Raw genomic sequence first — 25963 nt, forward strand, 5'->3', positions numbered from 1 at the left:
ACACCTCGTACACACGCGGCTCCGCTCCGTACACCTCGTACACACGCGGCTCCGCTCCGTACGCCTCGTACACACGCGGCTCCACTCTGTACACCTCGTACACACGCGGCTCTGCTCCGTACGCCTCGTACACACGCGGCTCCGCTCCGTACGCCTCGTACACACACGGCTCTGCTCCGTACACCTCGTACACACACGGCTCTGCTCCGTACACCTCGTACACACACGGCTCTGCTACATCCACACTGTAAACCCCTCCTGACCCCACACATAAACTTCAGCTCATCCAGCACCATGACAACCAGCACAGCAGAGTCCTGCATCCACTGAGGCCCCTGATCATGTGACCCCTGACTCCTCCCCTCCTGTGACCTCATCACTGCTCCTGTGCGCACAGAGCAGCCATATATGTGGTGGCGGCTCTGCAGGTGGAGGTATGTGGAGACCCCCATTACTGGGCCCAGGGGGCATTAACCCCTTCAGCACGGAGACTCTTTTGGGGTCTTGTGTTGCCCCTTTATAAGAATCATAAGGTTTTTGTTCTGTTCCCTGTAATAGATACTTCGACCCAACTATGGAGACAGGAAGGAGGAAACGTATTGTTCTCATAGTACAGGACCCCTTTACTGGCCCCACAGTGTAATGCCCCCATTATGCCCCTTATGCAGGATGTATGATGCCCCCACACAGTGTAATGCCACCATTATGCCCCTTATGCAGGATGTATGATGCCCCCACACAGTGTGATGCCCCCATTATGCCCCTTATACGGTATGTATGATGCCCCCACACAGTGTAATGCCCCCATTATGCCCCTTATACAGTATGTATGATGCCCCCACACAGTGTAATGCCCCCATTATGCCCCTTATACGGTATGTATGATGCCCCCACACAGTGTAATGCCCCCATTATGCCCCTTATACAGTATGTATGATGCCCCCACACAGTGTAATGCCCCCATTATGCCCCTTATTATTATTATTATTATTATTATTATAGCACCATTCATTCCATGGCACTTTACATGTGAAAGGGGTATACAAAGCACAAGCAATTACAATAATCTTGAACAAAACGTGACAGCGACTGGTACAGGAGGAGAGAGGACCCTGCCCGTGAGGTCTCACAGTCTACAAGCGATGGGTGAGGATACAGTAGGTGAGGGTAGTGCTGGTCGTGCAGCGGTATTTGTGGAGTGGTGGTTACTGCAGGTGGTAGGCTTGTCGGAAGAGGTGGGTCTTCAGGCTCTTTTTGAAGGTTTCCATGGTCGACGAGAGTCTGATGTGTTGGGGTAGAGAGTTCCAGAATAGGGGGGGAAGCACGGGAGAAATCTTGTATACGGTTGTGGGAGGAGGAGATAAGAGGGGAGTAGAGAAGGAGATCTTGTGAGGATCGGAGGTTGCGTGCGGGTATGTACCGGGAGACTAGGTCAGAGATATATGGAGGAGACAGGTTGTGAATGGCTTTGTATGTCATGGTTAGGGTTTTGAACTGGAGTCTCTGGGCAATGGGGAGCCAGTGAAGAGATTGACAGAGAGAAGAGGCCGGGGAATAGCGGGGGGACAGGTGGATTAGTCGGGCAGCAGAGTTTAGGATGGATTGGAGGGGTGCGAGAGTGTTGGAAGGGAGGCCACAGAGCAGGAGGTTGCATTAGTCAAGGCCGAAGATGATGAGGGCGTGCACTAGTGTTTTTGCAGATTCATGGTTGAGGCATGTGCGGATCCGGGAGATATTTTTGAGTTGGAGTCGGCAGGAAGTGGAAAGGGCTTGGATATGTTGTTCCTATGAAGGAGAGTTCAGAGTCCAGGGTTACCCCAAGGCAGAGTTGATGGACTGGGGAGAGTGGGCAGCCATTGACTATGATGGATAGGTCAGTTGGGGGGTTTGAATGAGATGGCGGAAAGATGATGAATTCTGTTTTGTCCATGTTAAGTTTTAGAAATCTAGCAGAGAAGAAGGATGAAATAGCAGACAGACATTGTGGGATTTTGGTTAGTAAGGAGGTGATATCGGGTCCAGAGAGGTAGATCTGTGTGTTGTCAGCATAGAGGTGATAATAAAAGCCATGAGACTCTATGAGCTGTCCCAGGCCGAAGGTGTAGATGGAGAAGAGCAGGAGTCTTAGAACTGAACCTTGGGGGACACCGACAGATAGGGGGCGAGATGAGGAGGTGGTCTGTGAGTGAGAGTCACTGAATGTCCTGTCTGTTAGGTATGAGGAGATCCAGGATAGGGCCAAGTCTGTGATGCCGAGAGATGAGAGATGTAATGCACACGCCCGGGCTGAGCGGCGTGTGCGTGTGATTGTAGTGATTCCACTGGACCGTGCCGGAGAGTGAATGCCTGGAGGGGCGTAACTAGGTATTCACCCGATCCGACCAGGGTCGCACGACGGCATACGACGCCAGTGCACCAAGGAGGAACCGAGCAGAGGGACCAGGTGCTACTTCAGGACAAGCCCCGGACACGGCTGTTGACCCACACAGGGGAATACAGGAACAGACTGGTAGGCTGGCACACAGACTGGTGGGTATAGGCTGGCTCAACTGGGATGCAGGCAGGCGGGTATGCAGGCAGGGGGGTACAGGCAAGCACAGCTAGAGTGCAGACAGGGAGGCACTAGCAGGTAGGAACACAGGCGGAATAGGACCCAGTACACACTGGGACTCAGGAACAATACAGGCAGAGGGGTACAGGCAAGCACAGCTAGAGTGCAGACAGGGAGGCACTAGCAGGTAGGGACACTGGCAGGATAGGACCCAGTACACATTAGGACTCAGGAACAGAACCACAGATGTGGCGGACAAACAGCAGAGTGAGGCCGCCCAGAGAGGTGAGCGAGACTGCCGGAGCAGTAAGCAAGAGTAAAGCAGGACGAGGCCGTCTGGAGCGGTGAGCAAGAGTGGAGCAAGACTGCCGGAGCAGTGAGCAAAAGGGTCAGAGCGGAGCAAGGCTGCCGGAGCAGTGAGCAAAAGGGTCAGAGCGGAGCAAGGCTGCCGGAGCAGCGAGCAAAGGAGCCAGAGCAGGCTAGAACCGCCGGAGCGGTGAGCAAAGGAGTCAGAGCAGGCTAGAACCGCCGGAGCGGTGAGCATAGGAGTCAGAGCAGGCTAGAACTGCCGGAGCGGTGAGCAAAGGAGTCAGAGCAGGGGGGACAGGGCTCTGTTCACACGGAACAGACAGGAAGAGAAAGGCAGAGCCAGATACCCACAGGGTACTTGCAGTGAAGTAGCGAGTGGACCACAAACTCACAAACAGGAGTACAGAGACAACAAGCAGGAGTTAGGTACGAGTTCAGACTCTGCAGAAAAAGGAAGGGAACGGACATAGAGGCAAAACAGGTAAAGGATAGGAGAGAGTTCAGACTGGAACTGAGTGTACGGAGGAGACCGACACTGCAGCGGGATACAGGAGCGGGTCTGGGAATACTGCCCCCAGAGAGGCGGGACAAACAGGCAAGGAGCGTGTTCAGACAGGACAGACAAGATACAGGAGCAGGTCTAGGTAATCGGCCCCTAGAAGGCGGGAGGAACAGGCTAGGAGCGTGTTCAGACAGGACAGACAAGATACAGGAGCGGGTCTAGGTAATCGGCCCCTAGAAGGCGGGAGGAACAGGCTAGGAGCGTGTTCAGACAGGCCTGGAAATACAGCCTCCAGGATAGGCAGACAAGAGAACACAGAACGGGACCTGGCACCTTCAGAGTGCAAGCACACACTGAATGAAACACTATGCTCAGGCAGGGATTGATTGGAGCAGCTGAGCTATATACCAGGTGACAGACAGCAATAGGCTGAGGACGCACAAGGGGTGTGACCCACAGCAGGTACAAAAAGCAGGAAGTGATCGGGCGCCGCCCTTAAGCAGCAGAAACAGACACAAACAGACAGCATGGAGGGAAGCCAGAGAGACATTCTAGACTGGAGATCAAGTGCGCGCTCTTGCACAGTGGGAGATGGACCGCCATGCAAGGACGCCGCCAGGTATGTTACAGTCCCCCCCCCCTTACGCCCCCTCTTCTTCAGGCCTGCCAGAATCTTCCGCAGGGAATTCGAGGACCAGTCGTTCACTTCAAGGAGATCACTTCCACTGTCCACAGGAAAAACTGATCCCATCTGGTTAGCTAGGATGCTACCTCCTATCCAGCCATCCTCAGCAACAGACGAAATGGGTGGAGTACCAGGAACAGCACACAAGGAAGTCTCTCTCCACATATTTTCAGGTGGCACCCCAGAGGGTACAGGAGACAACTGGAAGTCCTTCACCGGGTTGGAGGGGGACAGAGACTTGGGGGTAATCTCTGCTTCGAGGTACATCTTGTCAAGCTCACAGGAAGAAATAGACGGGTTATCTGGTACATAATGAGGAAAAGTCACTGTCTCTTTGTTATCTGGTGGTACCCCGGAGGATTCAGGAAATAACTGGAGGTCCTCCGCTGGGTCAGAAGAGTGCAGAGGCTCAGAGAAAACATCTGCTTCAGAGTACACTAGGTCGGACTCACTGGACGAAGCAGGCGAGGTATCGGGTACCGAGTATAGGAAAGTCTCTGTCCATTCACCACCAGGTGGCACCCCGAAGGGTTCTGGAGACAACTGAAGGTCCTCCGCCTGGTCAGAGGGGTGTAGAGACTCATGGGTAACCTCTGCTTCAGAGTACACTAGGTCGGACTCACTGGACGAAGCAAGCGAGGTATCAGATCCAGGATATAGGAGAGTCTCTGTCCATTCACCACCAGGTGGCACCCCGAAGGGTTCTGGAGACAACTGGAGGTCCTCCGCCTGGTCGGAGGGGTGTAGAGACTCGGGAATAACCTCTGCTTCGGAGTACACTAGGTTGGACTCAGTGGACGAAGCGAGCGAGGTATCAGGTACAGAGTATAGGAGAGTCTCTGTCCTTTCGCTACCAGGTAGCACCCCGAAGGGTTCTGGAGACAACTGGAGGTCCTCCGCCTGGTCGGAGTGGTGTAGAGACTCGGGAGTAACCTCTGCTTCGGAGTACACTAGGTTGGACTCACTGGACGAAGCGAGCGAGGTATCAGGTGCAGAGTATAGGAGAGTCTCTGTCCTTTCGCTACCAGGCAGCACCCCGAAGGGTTCTGGAGACAACTGGAGGTCCTCCACCTGGTTGGAGGGGTGTAGAGACTCGGTGGTAACTACCACTTTGGGGTACCCATTGTCAGGCTCACAGGACGAAGCGGACAAAGTATCGAGTACCGGGTGTAGAGAAGTCTCTCTCCATTTGTCAGCGAGTGGTATCCCGGAGGATTCAGGAGGCAACAGGGGATCCTCCGCCAGGTAGTAGAGGTGCACAGACTCTGAGGTAACCACAGCTTTGGAGCATCCTTGGACATGCACACCGGTTAAAGTGGGTGAAGCATCTGATGCCGGGTGCAGGAAGTTCTCCTGTGTGGAGTCTGGATGGGCAGAAGTCTCTTCGGGCAGGAGAACTGGTGCACTACCCACGCACATTACCCGTTGGGGCTTCTCCGGGATACAGGGAGATGAAGCTTCAGTAGGGACTTCAAGGTTGGGGTCAGGAGGTCTCAGGGAGGACAGACCCTGGCGTGACGGCTTGCCTCTACGTCTAGCACGTCTGGACTGCCTCTTGAGGTTGGGAGAAATATTCCGGAAAGCGTAGTCACCCTGTGAGGATTCTGGGTGGGCAGTAGTCTCATTGGGCTGGAGGACTATTGCGCTACCCACACACATTACCCATCGGGGCTGCTCCGGGATATTGGGAAGTGAAGCTTCAGCAGGAGCCTCCGGGTTAGGATCATTGAAGACCATTAGAAAGGCCACCAGGAAGGCCATTAGGTCCAGGAGGATCGGATCCTGTGTTTCAAATAGGGGGTTGATCCATTCCAAGGCATCACCCGCTAGGTAAGACATAATGAATGCCACCTTAACCCGATCGGTGGGAAAACATAGAGGGTAGAACTTGAAGTGTAGCATGCATTGCTCCACAAATGCACGACTTTGTCTTGGATCCCCATAGTAACGTGGCGGATCCGCAGGAACGAGAGCAGATAGATCCATCTGGACAGGTGCGTAATTCGCCTGGAACTCAGCTAAGAAAAAAAAAATTATTTATTTATTTTAATGCATGTATTCGCTGGAAAACTTCTCAGAGAGCGAAGGCCGTGGGGCTCAACGGGAACCATGGCCTGAGCATGCTGTAATGCACACGCCCGGGCTGAGCGGCGTGTGCGTGTGATTGTAGTGATTCCACTGGACCGTGCCGGAGAGTGAATGCCTGGAGGGGCGTAACTAGGTATTCACCCGATCCGACCAGGGTCACACGATGGCATACGACGCCAGTGCACCAAGGAGGAACCGAGCAGAGGGACCAGGTGCTACTCCAGGACAGACCCCGGACACGGCTGTTGACCCACACAGGGGAATACAGGAACAGACTGGTAGGCTGGCACACAGACTGGTGGGTATAGGCTGGCTCGACTGGGATGCAGGCAGGCGGGTATGCAGGCAGGGGGGTACAGGCAAGCACAGCTAGAGTGCAGACAGGGAGGCACTAGCAGGTAGGAACACAGGCGGGATAGGACCCAGTACACACTGGGACTCAGGAACAATACAGGCAGAGGGGTACAGGCAAGCACAGCTAGAGTGCAGACAGGGAGGCACTAGCAGGTAGGGACACTGGCGGGATAGGACCCAGTACACATTGGGACTCAGGAACAGAACCACAGATGTGGCGGACAAACACAGCAGAGTGAGGCCGCCCAGAGAGGTGAGCGAGACTGCCGGAGCAGTGAGCAAGAGTAAAGCAGGACGAGGCCGCCTGGAGCGGTGAGCAAGAGTGGAGCAAGACTGCCGGAGCAGTGAGCAAAAGGGTCAGAGCGGAGCAAGGCTGCCGGAGCAGCGAGCAAAGGAGCCAGAGCAGGCTAGAACCGCCGGAGCGGTGAGCAAAGGAGTCAGAGCAGGCTAGAACCGCCGGAGCGGTGAGCAAAGGAGTCAGAGCAGGGGGGACAGGGCTCTGTTCACACGGAACAGACAGGAAGAGAAAGGCAGAGCCAGATACCCACAGGGTACTTGCAGTGAAGTAGCGAGTGGACCACAAACTCACAAACGGGAGTACAGAGACAACAAGCAGGAGTTAGGTACGAGTTCAGACTCTGCAGAAAAAGGAAGGGAACGGACATAGAGGCAAAACAGGTAAAGGATAGGAGAGAGTTCAGACTGGAACTGAGTGTACGGAGGAGACCGACACTGCAGCGGGATACAGGAGCGGGTCTGGGAATACTGCCCCCAGAGAGGCGGGACGAACAGGCAAGGAGCGTGTTCAGACAGGACAGACAAGATACAGGAGCGGGTCTAGGTAATCGGCCCCTAGAAGGCGGGAGGAACAGGCTAGGAGCGTGTTCAGACAGGCCTGGAAATACAGCCTCCAGGATAGGCAGACAAGAGAACACAGAACGGGACCTGGCACCTTCAGAGTGCAAGCACACACTGAATGAAACACTATGCTCAGGCAGGGATTGATTGGAGCAGCTGAGCTATATACCAGGTGACAGACAGCAATAGGCTGAGGACGCACAAGGGGTGTGACCCACAGCAGGTGCAAAAAGCAGGAAGTGATCGGGCGCCGCCCTTAAGCAGCAGAAACAGACACAAACAGACAGAATGGAGGGAAGCCAGAGAGACATTCTGGACTGGAGATCAAGTGCGCGCTCTTGCACAGTGGGAGATGGACCACCATGCAAGGACGCCGCCAGGTATGTTACAAGAGAGTTTGTAGTAAGAGGGAATGGTCCACTGTGTCGAAGGCAGATGACAGGTCTAGGAGGAGGAGGACAGAGTAGTGTCGCTTAGATTTGGCGGTTAGTAGGTTGTTGGTGACTTTGGTCAGTGCAGTTTCAGTAGAATGGTGCGGTCGGAAACCAGATTGTAGGCGGCCGAAGAGGGAGCAGGAGGAGAGGTGGGAGGACAGCTCAGAATGGACATGTTGTTCCAGTAGTTTTGAGGCATAGGGGAGAGGTGATATGGGGCAATAGCTAGACAGAGAGGATGGGTCAAGGGAGGGCTACTTGAGGATTGGTGTGATTGAGGCATGTTTGAAGCATGAGGGGAAGACACCAGTTGTTAGTGACAGGTTGAAGAGGTGGGCTAGGGCTGGGATGAAGATAGTGGTAAGGTTTGGGATGAGGTGGGACGGGATTGGGTTAAGTTTACAGGTGGTGAGGTGTGATTTAGAGAGTAAAGAGGAAAGTTGATCTTCGGTAATGGTGGAGAATGTGGTTTTGGAGGAGGAGGGTTGAGTAGGTGTGGGAAGGGGCTCTGGGGGCTTTAGGCAAAAGCTTTGTCTGATGGTGTCAATCTTCTGTTTGAAGAATGAGGCAAAGTCTTCGGCTGAAATAAGAGGAGAGGGAGGAGGCACTGGGGGACGGAGGAGAGAATTGAAGGTGTTGAATAGTTGTTTGGGGTTGTGAGACAGGGAGGATATGAGAGATGAGAAGTATGTTTGTTTTGCTGCAGTGAGTGTGGACTTGAAGGTAGTGAGGGACTGTTTGAATGCGATGAAGTGCTCATTGGAGTGGGACCTTTTCCATCTACGCTCAGCAACCCTGGAGGCCCGTCGCAGTCCTTTAGTTAGGCTGGTGTGCCAGGGTTGTCTGTTGATTGTGCGAGCTTTGGTATGTGTGAGGGAGACTACTGAATAGAGAGCTGCAGCTGTTGTGGTGTTGTATAAAGTGGCATCAACATCTGCATCATGTAAGGACCTAATGTCTGTGAGAGGGAGGAGGGATTCAGAGAGTGAATGTAGGTCAAAGTGTTTAAAATTTCTGCGAGGGTATGCAAGTTTGTGGAGTGGGGATTGTTGCCCTGGAGAGGAGAGGCTAGAGAATGTAAGTAGGTTGTGGTCAGAGAGAGGGAGAAGTGAGTTAGAGAGGTTAGATAGGGAACAGAGGCGGGTGAAGATGAGGTCCAGTGTGTGTCCGTCTTTGTGGGTGGGTGTGGAAGACCACTGAGTAAGACCGAAGGAGGAAGTGAGGGATAGAAGCTTAGAGGCAGCTGAGAGGGAAGTGTCAATGGGGATGTTGAAGTCGCCCATGAGGATAGTGGGGATGTCAACGGAGAGGAAATGAAGTAGCCAAGTGGTGAAGTGGTCAAAGAAAGTGGTGGCTGATCCTGGGGGGCGGTAGATGACAGCCAGTTGGAGGGGGAGTAGATGCGCACGCAGTGCACTTCAAAAGAGGGGAGAGTAATTGAGGGTGGCAGTGGGATATGGGTGAAGGAGCAGTTATCTGAGAGGAGGAAACCTATTCCTCCACCGTGCTTGCCGGTGGGGCGGGGGGTATGGGAGAGGTGGAATCCGCCGTACGAAAGTGCAGCAGGAGAGGCCGTGTCGGAGGGGGTGAGCCAGGTTTCAGTGATGCCGAGGAAGGAAAGCTTGTTAGTGATGAAGAGGTTGTGAATGTAGGAAAGTTTGTTGCAGACGGAGCGGGCGTTCCATAGAGCTCCTGTTACGGGGGCTGGGCAGATGGGTATAAGGTTAGAAGGGTTATGAGAGTTTGGGATAGATCGTAGGTATGAGGTGGAAGTGGCTGTGGGGATGTGGTGAGGAGGGCCGGGATGTGGAGAGATGTCGCCGGCAGTGAGGAGGACCAGAGAAAGCGTTAGTAGGTGGGAGCAGGAGAGGGCATGAGGTGGCTGTCTGTGTTTTTAGACAAAGGATTGTATGTTGAGGAATAGCTCTGAGGAGGAGGTGAGATGGGTGGGGAGAATGAAGGGAGAGATGAAGAGTTCATTACTAGGTGTAGGGATTAGGGGTGGTTGGAAAAGGTGAAGGATTAAGGGGGTGAGAGTGAAAACAAAACACAAACATTGTTTACTGTGACTTAGTATCCAGTTACCTTCAGTTCACTTCAGGTTCAATTCAGAACTAATTCATATTTCTCACACTTAAGCAATGGCCACACTTAAGGTAATGGACACAGACTCCTGGCCCACAATATATTTGTAACAGAATGCATTCAGCTGTGAACCAGAGGGGAGTGGTCTGTGCTCATCTTGATCAACTGATTAAGGCTGAACCAGATGCTGGATACTCAAAGGCTAAGTAAACAAGGTCATAAATGAAAGTGGGGGGTAGCTGGTGTAACTTGAAGAACATACCATTAGTAAATAGGAGCAGAGAGGTACAGAGAAGGCTGCATGGAAATCAGGATGGAAAAGTTGGGTCACATACCATTATGCTGGATGTATGATGCCCCCACACAGAGTAATGTTCCTACAGTACCACCATCCCCCCACACACAGTATAATGTTCCCACAGTACCGGCTGAGGTCCTGAAGTTGGAATAAGTCCTGAGGTTTTACAGTTGGAATACTCCTTCCGGACAGTGGTTCTCCCTTTGCCTGCTCCCCTACATGTATACCCTCGAGCATGTATACAGGCATGTAGGGGAGCAAGCCTTACTAGATATCAAGGCTTTGTACAGTAATATACTGCATGAGGATGATATTAGAGGAGTAAGACGTTTATTGAAATCAAGATCAATAGAGTGTAGCAGACATAATGACTTCATGGACGATCTTCTAAAATTCACTCTTACTCGTAACGTCTTTCTTTTTGACAGGAAGTACTTACCCGAGCTCAGGGGTACTGCAATGGGGAGCCCCTGTACCCCCTCATCTGATAACTTATTCCTGGGCTGGTGGGAGGAAACCACAATATTCAGGGATGATCATAAGTGGTGGCAATCATATATTGGGGCATGGGATAGATATATTGACAACATTTTTATCATCTGGTCAAGGACGAGTGAACAATTTCTTGAGTTTGTCAGGGAACTCAATATCTATAGAGTGGGGCCTTAGATTTATATCAGTTTAATTATTACCAGTTGCCTTTCCTGGATATACTAATCCAGAAAGTACGGGATGTGAGCCAGGGTTGTGAAGTCGGTAAGCCAAACCTTCGACTCCTACTCCTCAATTTTCATGACACCGACTTCCTCATACATGGCTCATAAATTTACAGTAGGACACATTTTTCTCAGCTAAAAGTCTAGACCCTTAGATCAGGAATAGGACAGACATTTATAGGACATTTCATAACTTTCCCAAATTCTTATGAAAAAATATTCCTCACAAACTACATTGTACTACTGTACCCAATTTATTTATTTTAGGAGTCGGTCCATTTTATGCCGACTCCGACTCCATCAAAATGGGCACCGACTCCACGACTTCGACTCCACAGCCCTGGATGGGACCCTAGGGACACTCATCTACCATAAACTATTAAAGTGGAATAGCAACCACCCCATCCTCCTAAAAAAAAAAAAAACAAGCAATATCCAAGGGCCAATTTTTACAGTTGAGAAGAAACTGCTCTAATGTCACAGATATTAATAAAGAGGCAATAGACATAAACACTAGATTCAAGGAAAAAGGTACCCACAGTACATTTTGGATTCCGCACGATTGTTTACAGAAAAACAGGATAGACAGACATTCCTCCATACCTAACCAAGAGACCAAGAAAAAGATGGGATAACACAAGTAATAGAAACTTGTGACAATCAGAGTGACCTTATCTTTAATATCTTCAGAAAACACTAGGATGTACTTGTGGCCAACCTGGACCTGAGGGTGCTGTGGGATCTACTCCCACAATAACTTTCAGAAAGGGTTGGTCAATTAGGGACCGTTTAGTGCATAGTTTCTATAAAAACCTGCACCCTAGGGGACATGGCTAGATAGAAGAATCTGTGGTTTCTTTAGATGTGTAGAAAGTTGTACATGTAATTGGATGACACCATCTAAATCTTTCTCAAGTTCCTCTACAGATGAAACCTTTTTCCAGATGGATTATTCCAACTGTAAAACCTCAGGACTTGTATATGTGGCCACATGCACCTTCCTCCTAGATTATGTATGCACGACCAATAGGCAGTCTAGGAGGAGTGTGGGGTGGCATTTGGGCGAAATACGCCATGGTCGGGACACCCCATTAGTGAGACACATGAACAGTGCACATTGAGGTGAAACAAGAGACATCTCCTTTTGCATCGTTGAGGTGGTTAAACCCAATGTGAGAGGGGGTGATCTCAATAGATGTATCCTCATAAAGGAAAGTGAGTGGATTTCCAAACTGGATTCACGAGAGCCCCTAAGGGACTGAATAAGCAGATTTACTATGCTTGTTTTGTATGAATACAGCCCCAATCTGGATTACATTTTTGGATTTTATACTCTACCCATTGCTATTCAGTTCTCTGTGAATGAGGTTCACATATTGTTTTACTTCATCAAGAGATCTGAGCTTCTATATCAGAATTATTTCTTATCAGTTATATCCCACTTATACTGTTTAGTAACTAACAAGTGTGGTGATCCTTGTGTATCTCTAATTATGCAATAGGGGTCAAATATGACCATCTAGGAATATACTATGGGCCACCATCCCATATTTTTTTGTAGTGATAAAGTAGATCTACATGCCTATTGCATGATGGGAGGATGTGCAATACTTGTTTTTAGTCTCCCATGATACTGATCTCAGAGAGAGGATTTTTCTGTTGGTGGAATGCAATCCAATACCATATGCGCTCCGGCGTGGAACGCAGACATCTGGCCATGCGCATTTTTGGACAATGATCCTAGATGTGCTCTGTCGTGGAATGATAACTGCGGGCACGCGCAGTCACAGGTACGAGTGACGCGGAGGCAATCAATTTATCTGGCGTTTCAGCGTAAAGCACGTCACTTCCGGACATGCACACTAGGAGATGGACATTATCGAACCTCTTGCTCATGAGAAGTAGCGTAGGCGCGGTACAGTATATCCTGTGACAATTCACCTCTAGGAATGGGAATGGGCATCCTAATCTGGGGTTTTGGATGAAATGTGATATTTAAACATGGACACCTGGCTATTAGGCACACTATGCTGAACATCATGAATTATCATCCCTGTATCAAGCCTCCTAATGAACCTGTTGGGGAAACGCTTTGAGGCGGATTATTGAAACATTCTCTGAGTACCATACCCTTTCCTTTATACATATTGTAGGGGTTTTACTTTCTTGGGCACAACGGGAGGAAAACAGGAGGCATGTTCCTTTAAAAGTTCATGTGGGTTTATTGCTTCATAAATCCAGAAGCCAAACAGAAAAACAAATAGCCTTTAGATCAGGCAAACAAAGTAAATGTCCTTAGCATGTCTCTGCTCAGCCAGGCTTGTGCGGCACACAGCTAGGGTAGCGTCCAGTGTCCTGGCTTGGTCTGAAGACAAACATACACAGGAGGCCGTCTACCTCCAAACACACAGACCATGTGCCAAACAACAGCCTTCATTTTATAGGCTATTAACCACACCCAGAGGTGAGGTATGTTGGTAGCTGGACCCGCCCACCTTACATATCTACCCTAAAGCCATGGGGCTTGGCATCTTCTACTGCCAGACAGGGGATTCTCGAGAGGGCATGGGCATTACCATGTAGCTTCCATGCTCTATGTTCTACATGAAAGTAGAAGTCCTGTAGGGCTAAAAACAGAGGTTGACCCCTCATCCATCCGAGTGGGGCATAGTCGGATGCTAATCTAAATTTTCGACCTAACAGATAGTACCGTAAAGTGTCCACCGCCCACTTTATGGCCAAGCATTCCTTCTCTATGACCGAATAATTTTTCTCGCAGGAGGACAGCTTTCTACTCAGAGGACAGGGTACTCCTCCCCGTGTATCTCCTGGGAAAGGACTGCTCCTAAACCGACATCTGAGGCATCTGTCTGGAGTATAAACTCTTTCTTGAAGTCCGGGGCAACCAGGACCAGTTGCCTACACAGAGCCAGTTTCATCTCTTGAAAGGCCGTCTCCGCCTCTGCAGTCCACTTGGCCATGGCTGATTTTGTCCCTTTAAGGAGGTCCGTCTGGGGTGCGGCTGACGCGCCCCTGGGCCTGTGTCGCGCTGCGTTGTGCACGCGGGAGCTTACCCGGAGCCGGATCTCTTGAGGGTTGTAGTCTCGTGGCGGTGATCCGGTCCGTGCCCAGGGAGTCAGACTAAGTGGCGCTGTATTAGCGGTAGATGTTGGACGACTACGCCACCCGTTGAGTACAGCTAAGGAGCTGCTGCTGCAGGGCAGACCGCTGAGGCCGGTGGTAGGATTGTGCAACGTGATAGTATAACCCCCAACGGGAGGGGTATGGCCTCAGGGCAGCCGACGTGGATGATGGGGGTAGCAGGAACCACTCGGAGACGGTACGGTGTAGTTCAGGGTCTTTACTGGTGACAACGATAGACCCTCCCGGAGTACTGGCTAGCGATTGGGGCCTGGTCAGTCCTTGAGCAGATGGGATCTCCCCTGGCCAGGCGGAGTTGTAGGCCTCCCAAACTAACGATACTCTTCTGGCTACCTTGCTAGAGGCGGGTATAAGTAGCCCACGTCCCTAAGTGTACCGTGTGGTGCTCACCCGTATGGCCGGTGACTCGGGGCCTTCTAGTAGCTTCCGCTCCACGACGGCGGTGCTGGTCCCACGCGTGTGACCGTGCCTTCGGGTTTCTGGGCCAGAGGACCTGCAATCCCCTGCCGGTCGGTTTCTGCTGCTGGATAGGAGTTAGTCCCCACAGCCTCGGACTCCGGGTCCGGTGATAACTTCTCAGTCAGGGCGAGCTCTGCAGCTGCCAGCCCCTGACTCCTTGTAGCACTGCTCCCACAGAGCTCCTGATGTTCTTTTCCTATATCTGCTTCTCTGTCTCTACTTCTTCTCTACTCACTAACCCTGCCTCAGCCCTAGGTTTATATAGGGGAAGTTCTTCCCCTCCCAGGACTGGGCAGGAGGTGTGGCATGCATAGGATCCCTGACCAAGTACCTCCCACCTGCTCTCAGACATAACATTGCTGTTACTGTGGAAACCAGACCCCTGGGGTGCCACACGGCCATCATGGTGAAGTTTGGGATGAATTTCCTGTAGTATCCCACGATTCCCAGGAAGGCTCTGTCTTGCTTTTTCGACAGCAGTCTATGCCAATTTTGGATTGCTTCTACTTTAGTAATTTGGGGTTTTATCTCGCCTCTACCCACTACATATCCGAGGTACTTGGCTTCTTCTTTCCCCATGCCACATTTCTTCTGGTTTATTGAAAACCCCACCTTCCTCAGAGCATCAAACACAGTCTGGATTTTTTCCAGATGACTCTCCCAGTCTGGACTGAAGATAATAATATCGTCCAGGTATGTTGCGCCATATTTCTTATGGGATGCAAGGATGCGATCCATGGCTCTCTGGAAGGTTGCAGGGGACCCCTGCAGTCCAAACGGCATCTGGACATACTGGAAGCATCCGTCAAGTGTAGAAAACGCAGTCTTCTCTTTGGCTACCTATGCCATAGGGATCTGCCAATATTGGTCTGGTAGTGCACCGCTCCTTGGTGCCCCTGTGTTTCCCTTCTAATATTGTTCTTCTACCAGCTGGAGTTACATTATCGCCATCTGGATATTTTTTTAAAAAAATTCTAAATAAAAGACATTTGTTTTTACCATTGGAGTCTGTGGAGCTGGATCATCGTCATTTCTATTACCTGTCTACTGAGCGCAAGCAGCAGCGCTGATCACGGATCCTGGAGACACCCAGCTGGTTCATGGAGGTGAGCTGGTTTTTTCTTTTCCCTTTCCATCTGCCAATATCTCTTCGTCATATCCAAGGTGGTTATGTGCCTTGCTGGCCCAAGCCTCTCGATCAGCTGATCAACGCGTGGCATGGGATATGCGTCAAATTTGGAGACCTCATTCAACTTCCGATAGTCGTTTCAGAATCTCCACTCACCATTGGGATTTGGGACCAAGACGATCGGGCTTGACCAATCGCTCTTGGATTCTTCAATGACACCGAGCTTCAGCATACAAGCTACCTCTTTGGAGATCAACTCTCGTCGGGCCTCAGGTATCTGATAGGGCTTCAAGTTTACCCGCACATGAGGCTCCGTCAGAAACTCGTGTTCTATGACACTTGTGCGTCCCGGCAATTCCGAGAACAGATCCCTGTTCTTCTGTATCAACTCCCGACACTGTTGTTTCTGGGCCTTCGTTAGCGTTTCCGCTATTGCGACTCTTCCAACGTCACCTTCTGGCTTGCCCAGCAAGCATGGAGCTTCCACAGCCTCTCTGTCTTGCCACGGCTTGATGAGGTTGACGTGGTATATCTGGTACGCCTTACATCGTCCCGGTTGATGAACCTTGTAGTTCACTTCACCCACTTTTTCCACCACTTCATACGGCCCTTGCCACTTGGCCAAGAACTTGCTTTCCATCGTAGGAATTAGCACGAGGACTCGGTCTCCTGGATTGAATTGCCTCACTCTGGCTAACTGGTTGTAGACTCTGGCATGAGCTTCTTGTGCCTGGAGGAGATGTTCTTTTACAATGGGCATCACCTTCGCAATCCTCTCCTGCATCAGAGCAACGTGCTCGATGACTCTCTTGTGGGGCGTGACCTCGGCTTCCCAGGTTTCCTTTGTGACATCCAGGTAACCCCGCGAATGTAGGCCATACAGGAGTTTGAATGGCGGGAACCCCGTAGAGGCCTGTGAAACCTCTCGGTTAGAGAACAACCGATAAGGTAGGAGACAGTCCCAGTCTCTTCCATCCCCTTCTATGGCCTTCCTCAGCATACTCTTCAGATTCTTGTTAAACCTTTCGACTAGGCCATCTGTCTGAGGATGGTATACTGAAGTCCTCAGTTGGGAGATTTGAAGGGCTTTGCATAACTCCGTGAGTATCTCCCTTTTGGTAAGCCTGTTCGTGAAAAGACATGGACCAACTCACGGGCTAGACTCTTTGCGGAGGAGTTCCTCAGTGGAATCGCTTCAGGATAGCGTGTGGCATAGACCAGGATAACCAATATATATATTGATGCCCACGAGCAGATTCAACCAGGGGACCGACCAAGTCCATAGCAATTCTTTCAAACTGCACTTCAATAATGGGCAATGGCACGAGGGGACTTTGAAAGTGAGAGGTGGGGGCGGTTAACTGGCACGTAGGGCAAGACCTGCAATACTTAAATATTTCCCGGTGACATCCAGGCCAATAGAACCTTTGCATGATCTGTTCCTGTATTTTTTCCACTCCCAGATGTCCCCCCAAGACATGTGAATGGACCATGTCCAACACCTTCCGTCTAAACGGGCCCGGCACTATTAACTGCTCTGCACGCTCCTCCCTCACTTTCTTGACCTGGTACAACAACTCCCCACTCATCATAAAATGGGGAAACCTTGTGTTACCCTCAGCTCCTGTGCAACCCCATTTATAACAGTGACATTATTAAAGGCTTCCTTCAGAGCTAGGTCCCTATGTTTGGCAGACCCAAAATTCTCGCTGGTCACCCCTAACTCCGGAATGGCAGACACAGGGGGCACCACCTCCTCATCCCCCACAAGGACACAAAAGGGAAACCTGTCTGACTCTGGGTGTGGTGATACCTCATTAGGATTAACTGTTTTCTTATCTGAGCCAGGGAACCCAGAACCCTTCCCCCACAGATCCCAAAGCATACAAAAGTCCCAGCCTATAATAATAGGGTGCAACAAGTCCAGAATGATGCCGACCTCGTGAGACTCAGTACCGTGGGCCGTTTCAATGTCCACTCTGGCCATGGGTTGTCCTTAGCATCACTATGAATGCACCGAACGCCGACTTTTTTCCCTCCCCGAGTCTAGTAGTGCTGTTACCTCCCATCCGTTCACCTTCACGGGACATGCTTGTGGCCCCTCGCTGGGTGGACAGTTCACACTGCTGGCTGGATAAACTTAATATGAACAACTGTGTCCCATACTGCAGTCCATCGGCTCAAGGGTCAGGGGACAACAGGTGGCTATATGGCCTGGGCCGTGGCACCTCCAGCAAACATCACCCTTAAGGACCTTGGGCACCACCTCCCTTGTCCCTTTGGACCTTGTCACCCTGGGCAACCCAAGGCTGTATGGGCCTCGGCAGGGAGTGCACAAACCGGTCCATCACCATCCACTCTACCATCTGCGCAGGCATTGAGGACTCCAGCTGCAGTCACTTCTGGACCAGGTGCAACAGATCAAACATTTGGGAGCGAGGTGGTTTGTTCCGGTGATACGAACCAGCTGTTCCCTGATAGTCATTGTCACCCCCAAGCGCGCGAGAATCTCAGTTTTTAGCTTGCCATACTCTTTGGCATCCTGCAAAGCTAAATCATAGTACACCTTTTGGGTGTACTATGCAAAGCTAAATAGGATGTACTATGCAAAGCTAAATAGGGTGTCCTGCAAAGCAAAATCATAGTAAGCCTACTAGGCGTAGTTCTGGGGCTCTCCCGTCAAGTATGGCGCCAGTACCTTTGTCCACTGGTCTTGCGGAAATTCCTCCCTCTCGGCGACCCTTTCAAACACCGTCAGGAAGGCCTCAACGTCTTCCCCCGGGGTCATTTTCTGCAAAGCCCGTTATACCGCCTTCCGGACATGGGAGTCATCAGTCGGACCTGGTGTTGGAGCACTCATCATGCCCTGGATGGCGGTTGCCAGAAGCTGCATCTGCTGCCATTGTTCCTGCTAGTGCTGCTGGATCTGCTTTAACAGCCTGTTGGGGATGCTTGCTGGCTTGCGACAGACTTCACCCAGGGCATGCAGTCCATCCTGTAGCAGTCACGCGTCTCTGCTGGGAACACTGCTCGCACCTCTAACACCAATTTTAGAGGTTTTACTCACTTGGGTGGCGATGGGAGGAAAACAGGAGGCATGTTCCTTTAAAAGTTCATGTGGGTTTATTGCTTCATAAACCCAGAAGCCAAACAGAAAAGCAAATAGCCTTTAGATCAGGCAAACAAAGTAAATGTCCTTAGCAGGTCTCTGCTCAGTCAGGCTTGTATGGTACACAAGCTGGGGTAGCGTCTAGTGTCCTGGCTTGGTCTGAAGACAAACATACACAGGAGGCCTTCTCTGTCCAAACACACAAACCATGTGCCAAACAACAGCCTCCATTTTATAGGCTCTTAACCACACCCAGAGGTGAGGTATGTGGGTAGCTGGACCTGCCCATTCTCTCCTAGCTACCCGTAACCCATCTCCCAGGTGCACCAAACGATCCTCTTAGTGCTTATGTGCCCTAGAGAAACACTCCGAGTTACATCACAGAGACCAGCCATCTCTGTGACACATACCTCCCATCGACTACGCAACCATTAGCCACCTTACAATACTTTGATACATATCTGGTTTTATGATTACCCCATGGCTGATTAAAGGGAATCTATCACCCCCTGGGACTTATCTGACCTCTAATATTGGCATACAAGTAATAGAAATGTGAATCTATACATACAGTACAGACCAAAAGTTTGGACACACCTTCTCATTTAAAGATTTTTCTGTATTTTCATAACTATGAAAATTGTACATTCACATTGAAGGCATCAAAACTATGAATTAACACATGTAGAATTATATACTTAACAAAAAAAGTGTGAAACAACTGAAATATGTCTTATATTCTAGGTTCTTCAAAGTAGCCACCTTTTGCTTTGATGACTGGTTTGCACACTCTTGGCATTCTCTTGATGAGCTTAAAGAGGTAGTCACCGGAAATGGTTTTCACTTCACAGGTGTGCCCTGTCAGGTTTAATAAGTGGGATTTCTTGCCTAATAAATGGAGTTGGGACCATCAATTGTGTTGTGCAGAAGTCTGGTGGATACACAGCTGATATTCCTACTGAATAGACTGTTAGCTGCTTTTTTCTTGCCATAATACAAATTCTAAGTAAAGAAAAACGAGTGGCCATCATTACTTTAAGAAATGAAGGTCAGTCAGTGCGAAAGATTTGGAAAACTTTGAAAGTGTCCCCAAGTGCAGTTGCAAAAACCATCAAGTGCTACAAAGAAACTGGCTCACATGAGGACTGCCCCAGGAAAGGAAGACCAAGAGTCACCTCTGCTTCTGAGGATAAGTTTATCCGAGTCACCAGCCTCAGAAATCGCAGGTTAACAGCAGCTCAGATTGGAGACCAGGTCAATGCCACACAGAGTTCTAGCAGCAGACACATCTCTTCAACAACTGTTAAGAGGAGACTTTGTGCAGCAGGCCTTCATGGTAAAATAGCTGCTAGGAAACCACTGCTAAGGACAGGCAACAAGCAGAAGAGACTTGTTTGGGCTAAAGAACACAAGGAATGGACATTAGACCAGTGGAAATCTGTGCTTTGGTCTGATGAGTCCAAATTTGAGATCTTTGGTTCCAACCACCGTGTCTTTGTGTGACGCAGAAAAGGTGAACCCGACGCTGGTGACACTGTTGGGGATTTATTCAAAATTGAAGGAATACTGAACCAGCATGGCTACCACAGCATCTTGCAGCGGCATGCTGTTCCATCCGGTTTGTTTTTAGTAGGACCATCATTTATTTTTCAACAGGACAATGACCCCAAACACACCTCTAGGCTGTGTAAGGGCTATTTGACCAAGAAGGAGAGTGATGGGGTGCTACGCCAGATGACCTGGCCTCCACAGTCACCAGACCTGAACCCAATCGAGATGGTTTGGGGTAAGCTGGACCGCAGAGTGAAGGCAAAAGGGCCAACAAGTGCTAAGCATCTCTGGGAACTCCTTCAAGATTGTTGGCAGACCATTTCCGATGACTACCTCTTGAAGGTCATCAAGAGAATGCCAAGAGTGTGCAAAGAAGTCATCAAAGCAAAAGGTGGCTACTTTTAAGAACCTAGAATATAAGACATATTTTCAGTTGTTTCACACTTTTTTGCTAAGTATATAATTCCACATGTGTTAATTCATAGTTTTGATGCCTTCAGTGTGAATGTACAATTTTCATAGTCATGAAAATACAGAAAAATCTATAAATGAGAAGGTGTGTCCAAACTTTTGGTCTGTACTGTACCTGAATGCCTCATATTAGAGGTCTGTTTGCTGTGAAATGGCTTTTATTCAGTGAAGATTCTGATGCTTGCTGGCCGTGGGGTAGTCGGTGGAGTGGATTCCCTTTAATAAATACTCACTTAGCCCCATTCTTCATGCAGATACTAATAAATCCAGGACCTACGAGATTTTTACCATATGATAGTTGGATAGTTAGGGGTGTATCATCCATATCAGCAGCCCACAGGGCCACTATGGTGCCCGTGAAAAAACACAGAATTTGAGCTTGGTATAAGTTGGTATCCATGCAGCACATAAATGCATGTTTACTATGGCCATAAATCAGAAAAAAAACTATAAGAAGAAAAATGATCATAAACCCTGCTGTAAATAAATAAAAAGCAAAAGTGCATTTAAATAAAATAGGGTTCTTAGCAACACTGTTTTTTATCAAAAATAGCATGAAAGCTACCATGGCAAGGTGAACCTATTCGGAATAGTCCTACTCTGTATAATATTAAAAACCTTGCCGTGTATCAAAGCCTCAAACTTCTGTGTGTGAATTAGACATGAGATCTAACGTGATAGAAGATTACAGTCCGGGGAAGACGGGAAACATTCATATAGACGGCTGGTGGAGATGTAGTCAGTGAAGAAATCTGGCTAAATATGTTTCTAGAGCCGTAGTAGAAGATGAATGTCGTCCTCATCATGAAGTAGTTATTTCTCATGTTACGTGTAATGAATATCTCCTGCAGTATTGCTAATGCCGATTGCAGTGTCGGTAAATGAGACGAGAATTAGCGTTATGGAAGATGAGTCTTTGAGAAACGTGTTCAGCTACAGACTCCAAGGAAGAAACTGCTTGTTGTCTGTGGCCTAAAATATATCGTTTTTATTAGTAGATGTAAAGCAGAAAACTAAATACTGTAAAATAATAAATCTCCTCATATGTTTCCCCTTATTATCTCCAGTAATTGTATTATCACACAGGATTTTTATGACGTTACATCTGCTCATCTTCTTCTCATTCAGGTCCTTACAATATCGGATCCTCTCAGTGAAGATCTTCTATTTAAGAGAATTTTCCTTATGAACCCATGAAAGATGGATATGGATAGAGACAAGATGGCGGAGAGGATATTACACCTCACCCTAGAGATCCTCTTCCGGCTTACTGGAGAGGTGAGAGATTCTGATGACGTCACATTACATCATTCTTATCTATGGGAATAACAGATGGGCAGAACTGGAGAGGTGAGGACTCTGAAAATGTCTGTACTGAGATTTATTAATGTCTCTCTCCATAACCAGGATTACACAGTAGTGAAGAAGACCTCTAGTGAGCGCTGTCAGGTCCATGTGTCTGAGGGATGGGAAAGACCCCTCAGCCCAAACTCAGGGCCATCATCTCACCCCCTGATACATGAGGACATCAATGACCAGAAGATCCTAGATCTCACCTACAAAATGATTGAGCTGCTGACTGGAGAGGTGACACTGCTGGGAATGCTGGGACATTATACAATAGCACTATGAAGGGATCGGGGGATGACGGTATCATTGTATGTGTCAGGTTCCCATAAGGTGTCAGGTTGTCGCTGTCTATTTCTCCATGGAGGAGTGGGAGTATTTAGAAGGACACAAAGATCTGTACAAGGACGTCATGATGGAGGTTCCCCAGCCCCTCACATCACCAGGTAATAGACAGGACTGAACACACATGGCCTATAATTATCTGTATGTAAAGAATGAATTCAGTCCCTGTATGTGTTTCCTCCAGATCTATCCAGTAAGAGGACAACACCAGAGCGATGTCCCCATCCTCTTCTTCCACAGGACTGTAAACAAGAAGATCCCAATGTTCCTCAGGATCATCAGGTAGATGCAGAGAAGATGTCATGAGATCTCCTCTATGATGTGTAGACGGCTGTGAAGGTCTTGTGTTCAGTCTTGTTTTATCCACCAGTATTATATGCGGTGGAGATGGCAGGATTAGAGCCGATCATAGATGTGACTTCTCCATCTGTCTGTGACTTTTACAATATTTGTTTCAGGGTGAAGATCTGACCCATATTAATACTACAGAGACATATGTAAGGGGTGATGAGTGGTGTAAAGAGGAGATTCCTACATATCACTACCCAGGTGAGTACTGACCACTAAATGCAGAGAAGTCACAGATTCTTCTCAGTCACCAGCTGTGGCTGCTTTATCGGTTGTGTAGTCCGGCCGTATCACAATCGTGTGATCACCATTTTGCCTCTAGACCACAACATTCTCCCCCACCCAAAACTGTTCAAATGATTTTGGGCATTGAAACCCTTTTCCATAGAACTTACAACCTGGAGGATCTACCTACTCCCTGTGATTAGGAGACGTTACCTGCCCAGATCTGTAAACCACAAAGCCAGAAAATCACTTGAAGAAAAATATTATGATGGTCCTGTAAGAGAAAGCGGAGGGTAATGATGGTGTTGGCTTCCTAGAACCCTGATATCTTATTGGATGAATCTACCTTCTCTCCCTTCTGTGCTGCTGAATGTCCTCATATGGTCCCTACAAGACCAGGTCCAGTCTTTCTGGCCAAACTTCACTTTTATGATCGACAACATTAAATGTGCAGTGACGGCCAAGTGTGAATTTCTGTACAATAACAACAGAGTTTCCCTTTATCCTGACTTTTCAATTTCTGTTAAAACTGACTAACTTCAAACCAGATTGTGATAAACTAAACAAAAAAAAATTACTCCTGTGCCATGATATATCTTTAATAGTGATGAGCGAGAATGCTCGTTACTCGAGCTTTACGAGCATGCTCGGGTGTTTTCCCGAGTATCTTCAGCTGTGCTCGGGCGTTATGTTTTCGTCACTCAGTGCTCATGATTTGTGACTGTTTGACAGCTTGAATACATGTGAAGAATGACTGTTTCTTAGGCATTCCTCACATGTATTAAAGCTGTCAAACTGTCGCAAATCATGAGCACTGAGTGATGAAAACATAACGCCCGAGCACCACTGAAGATACTCGGCGAGCACCCGAGCATGCTCGCCGAAAGGGTTAACAGAACATACTCGCTCATCACTAATCTTTAAGCTAAATTTAAGACGCTTCATCTCTGCACTATTATAAAAGTTCTCTTTGAAGTCTAATATTTCTTCTTGAAACTCATCTGACAGAAAATATTGTCCCTTACGATAGTTTAGATTGCCAAGAGCCACCGAGCCCCATACTCTAATTACCCCAGAGAGGTTTCACCACTAGTTACTCACTACTTACTGATGGAGACTGTTGAGTTTGATCATTTCAGTAGATGTGTTATTGTTACTCACAGTTTTTGACTATAGTAGTTAGTGCCCAAAATACTCTGATTTAACCCCTTCCTGCAGCCAGTTTTGTGTTCCTATCTGGGCCCATTCTTCAAATCTGACGTGTGTCACTTTATGTGGTGATAACTTTGGAATTCTTCACAAAGGATAATAGGAAACAAATGGACCTTACAAATAATATTCCAACTTCTCTTGAATCCGACAATCCCCTATATACGGTTGTACACTACTGTCTGGGCACATGGCAGGTTAAGAAGGGAAGGAGCGACATTTAGCTATTTGAATGCAGATTTTGCTGGAATAGTTCGCAGACACAATGTATTGGGGGCGCTGTTCATGGTCACCTGGCAGCTCAAAAGATGGCTACCAGAAACAGGCTTGGCGCTATATACTCCATTTTCCAGATCCCAGGGTTTGCCTTGCTCATCATCCTTTAACCCCTCTACATGGATCTGGAGTTACACAGAGACCCCCTAGGCTTGGGCCACGGTGTTACCTGCTGTTCTGTGGTGTGAGATGGGAAGAAGAATAATCAGGTAGCCGGGTCAGAACCAAGAGGATAGAGAAAATACAAAATCAGAAGACACAAGAGTAGTCAGTAAACGGGCCGAGGTCACAACAGGAATCAAATACACAAGCCGGGAGCTGAGCACAGAGGACTGAACCAGAGGAGAACAAGGCTGTATCTGGCAGCTTCCGGCAATATGCTTCCAGCTTTAGTAGGGTGCGGTGTTTTCCAGTTGGCTGAAGCAGGGAGCAGATTACTCCAGCTGGACAGCACACACACACCATACTGCCAGACTGGATGGTACTACTGGTCCCAGGCTCCCTAATCTTAGTGGCTGCGAAGAGCCTGCGCCGCCCAGAACTTCTGGTTCTGACGTCTCCTCCATCACCAGCGCCACCTGCAGGATGAATAAGGCGGCTCCTGGCGAGAGAAACAGACGTCGCAGGAGCAGATCCCAGAGGAGATGAGACCCACCATTTGCAGAAGCCCTAATGTGACCAAATTGCAGAAAACCAGAGCAGTAGAAATCCCCATAAAGTGACTCCATTTTGGAAATTATAACCCTCAGTGAAATAATCTATAGGAGTAGTGACTATTTTGACTTCACAGTCACTTTCTGGAAATTAGCACGCAGTGGATGTTGGAGAGTGAAAATTACAAATATATAATTTCATTACCCAACACATAGTGCCCAGATTGTGCTCCAGGAGACACACACCATCAATTAAGTGGGTTCTTCTCACTATAGTAATGCCAAATACATGGATGCTGAATGTGGTTTGGGCGCACTGCAAGGCTCAGAAGAGGGGGGGAGATTAGACTTTGGGAAAGCGGATATTGCTGGATTGGGTTATGGAAGCCATGTTGCTTTTCAAAAGCCTTTGAGCCACTAATAATGTGGAAACCTCTGGTTTTCCATTGACAGATGATGGACCTGAGTGGGGACTTGTTTTTTGTGAGATGAGTAGAAGTTTTTATTGGTATTATTTCACCTACATAACATTGTTTGGTGGCTTTTTATTCCATATTTGGGAGGCAGAATTAACAAACAGTTGAACACTACTATCCACTGGTTCATCCTATGAGGTTTTCTATTAGACTGTGAACTGTTATTGTCTTGGTGAATAATGACGGCTAACATAGGGCAAAATAAAAAAAAAAATCACAGAAAAAGATACAGCCTTACCAACACCAAATCATATAACAAATGCACTAGCAGGATGCCGCAGACCCCCATGATAAAGGTGGGGGCAGCGCAGGTGCAAAATACT

General features: G+C 48.7%; 1 protein-coding gene across 1 annotated transcript in view; it reads left to right on the plus strand.

Annotated features, from left to right (window-relative positions):
• The first annotated feature begins 367 nt into the window (after positions 1-367).
• The window catches only part of LOC141191574 (uncharacterized), a 32910-nt gene continuing 7314 nt past the window's right edge, over positions 368-25963 (plus strand). The window contains exons 1-6 of the mRNA XM_073661503.1: positions 368-434; positions 21890-22039; positions 22169-22348; positions 22431-22554; positions 22638-22735; positions 22912-23002. Coding sequence (XP_073517604.1) covers positions 21962-22039; positions 22169-22348; positions 22431-22554; positions 22638-22735; positions 22912-23002 — 571 coding nt within the window. The 5' untranslated portion in view covers positions 368-434; positions 21890-21961. The remainder of the gene's footprint in view (positions 435-21889; positions 22040-22168; positions 22349-22430; positions 22555-22637; positions 22736-22911; positions 23003-25963) is intronic.

Source organism: Phyllobates terribilis, unplaced genomic scaffold (genome assembly GCF_046119375.1).
Source record: "Phyllobates terribilis strain yellow unplaced genomic scaffold, ASM4611937v1 Scaffold_47__1_contigs__length_9908305, whole genome shotgun sequence".
Lineage (NCBI taxonomy): Eukaryota > Metazoa > Chordata > Amphibia > Anura > Dendrobatidae > Phyllobates > Phyllobates terribilis.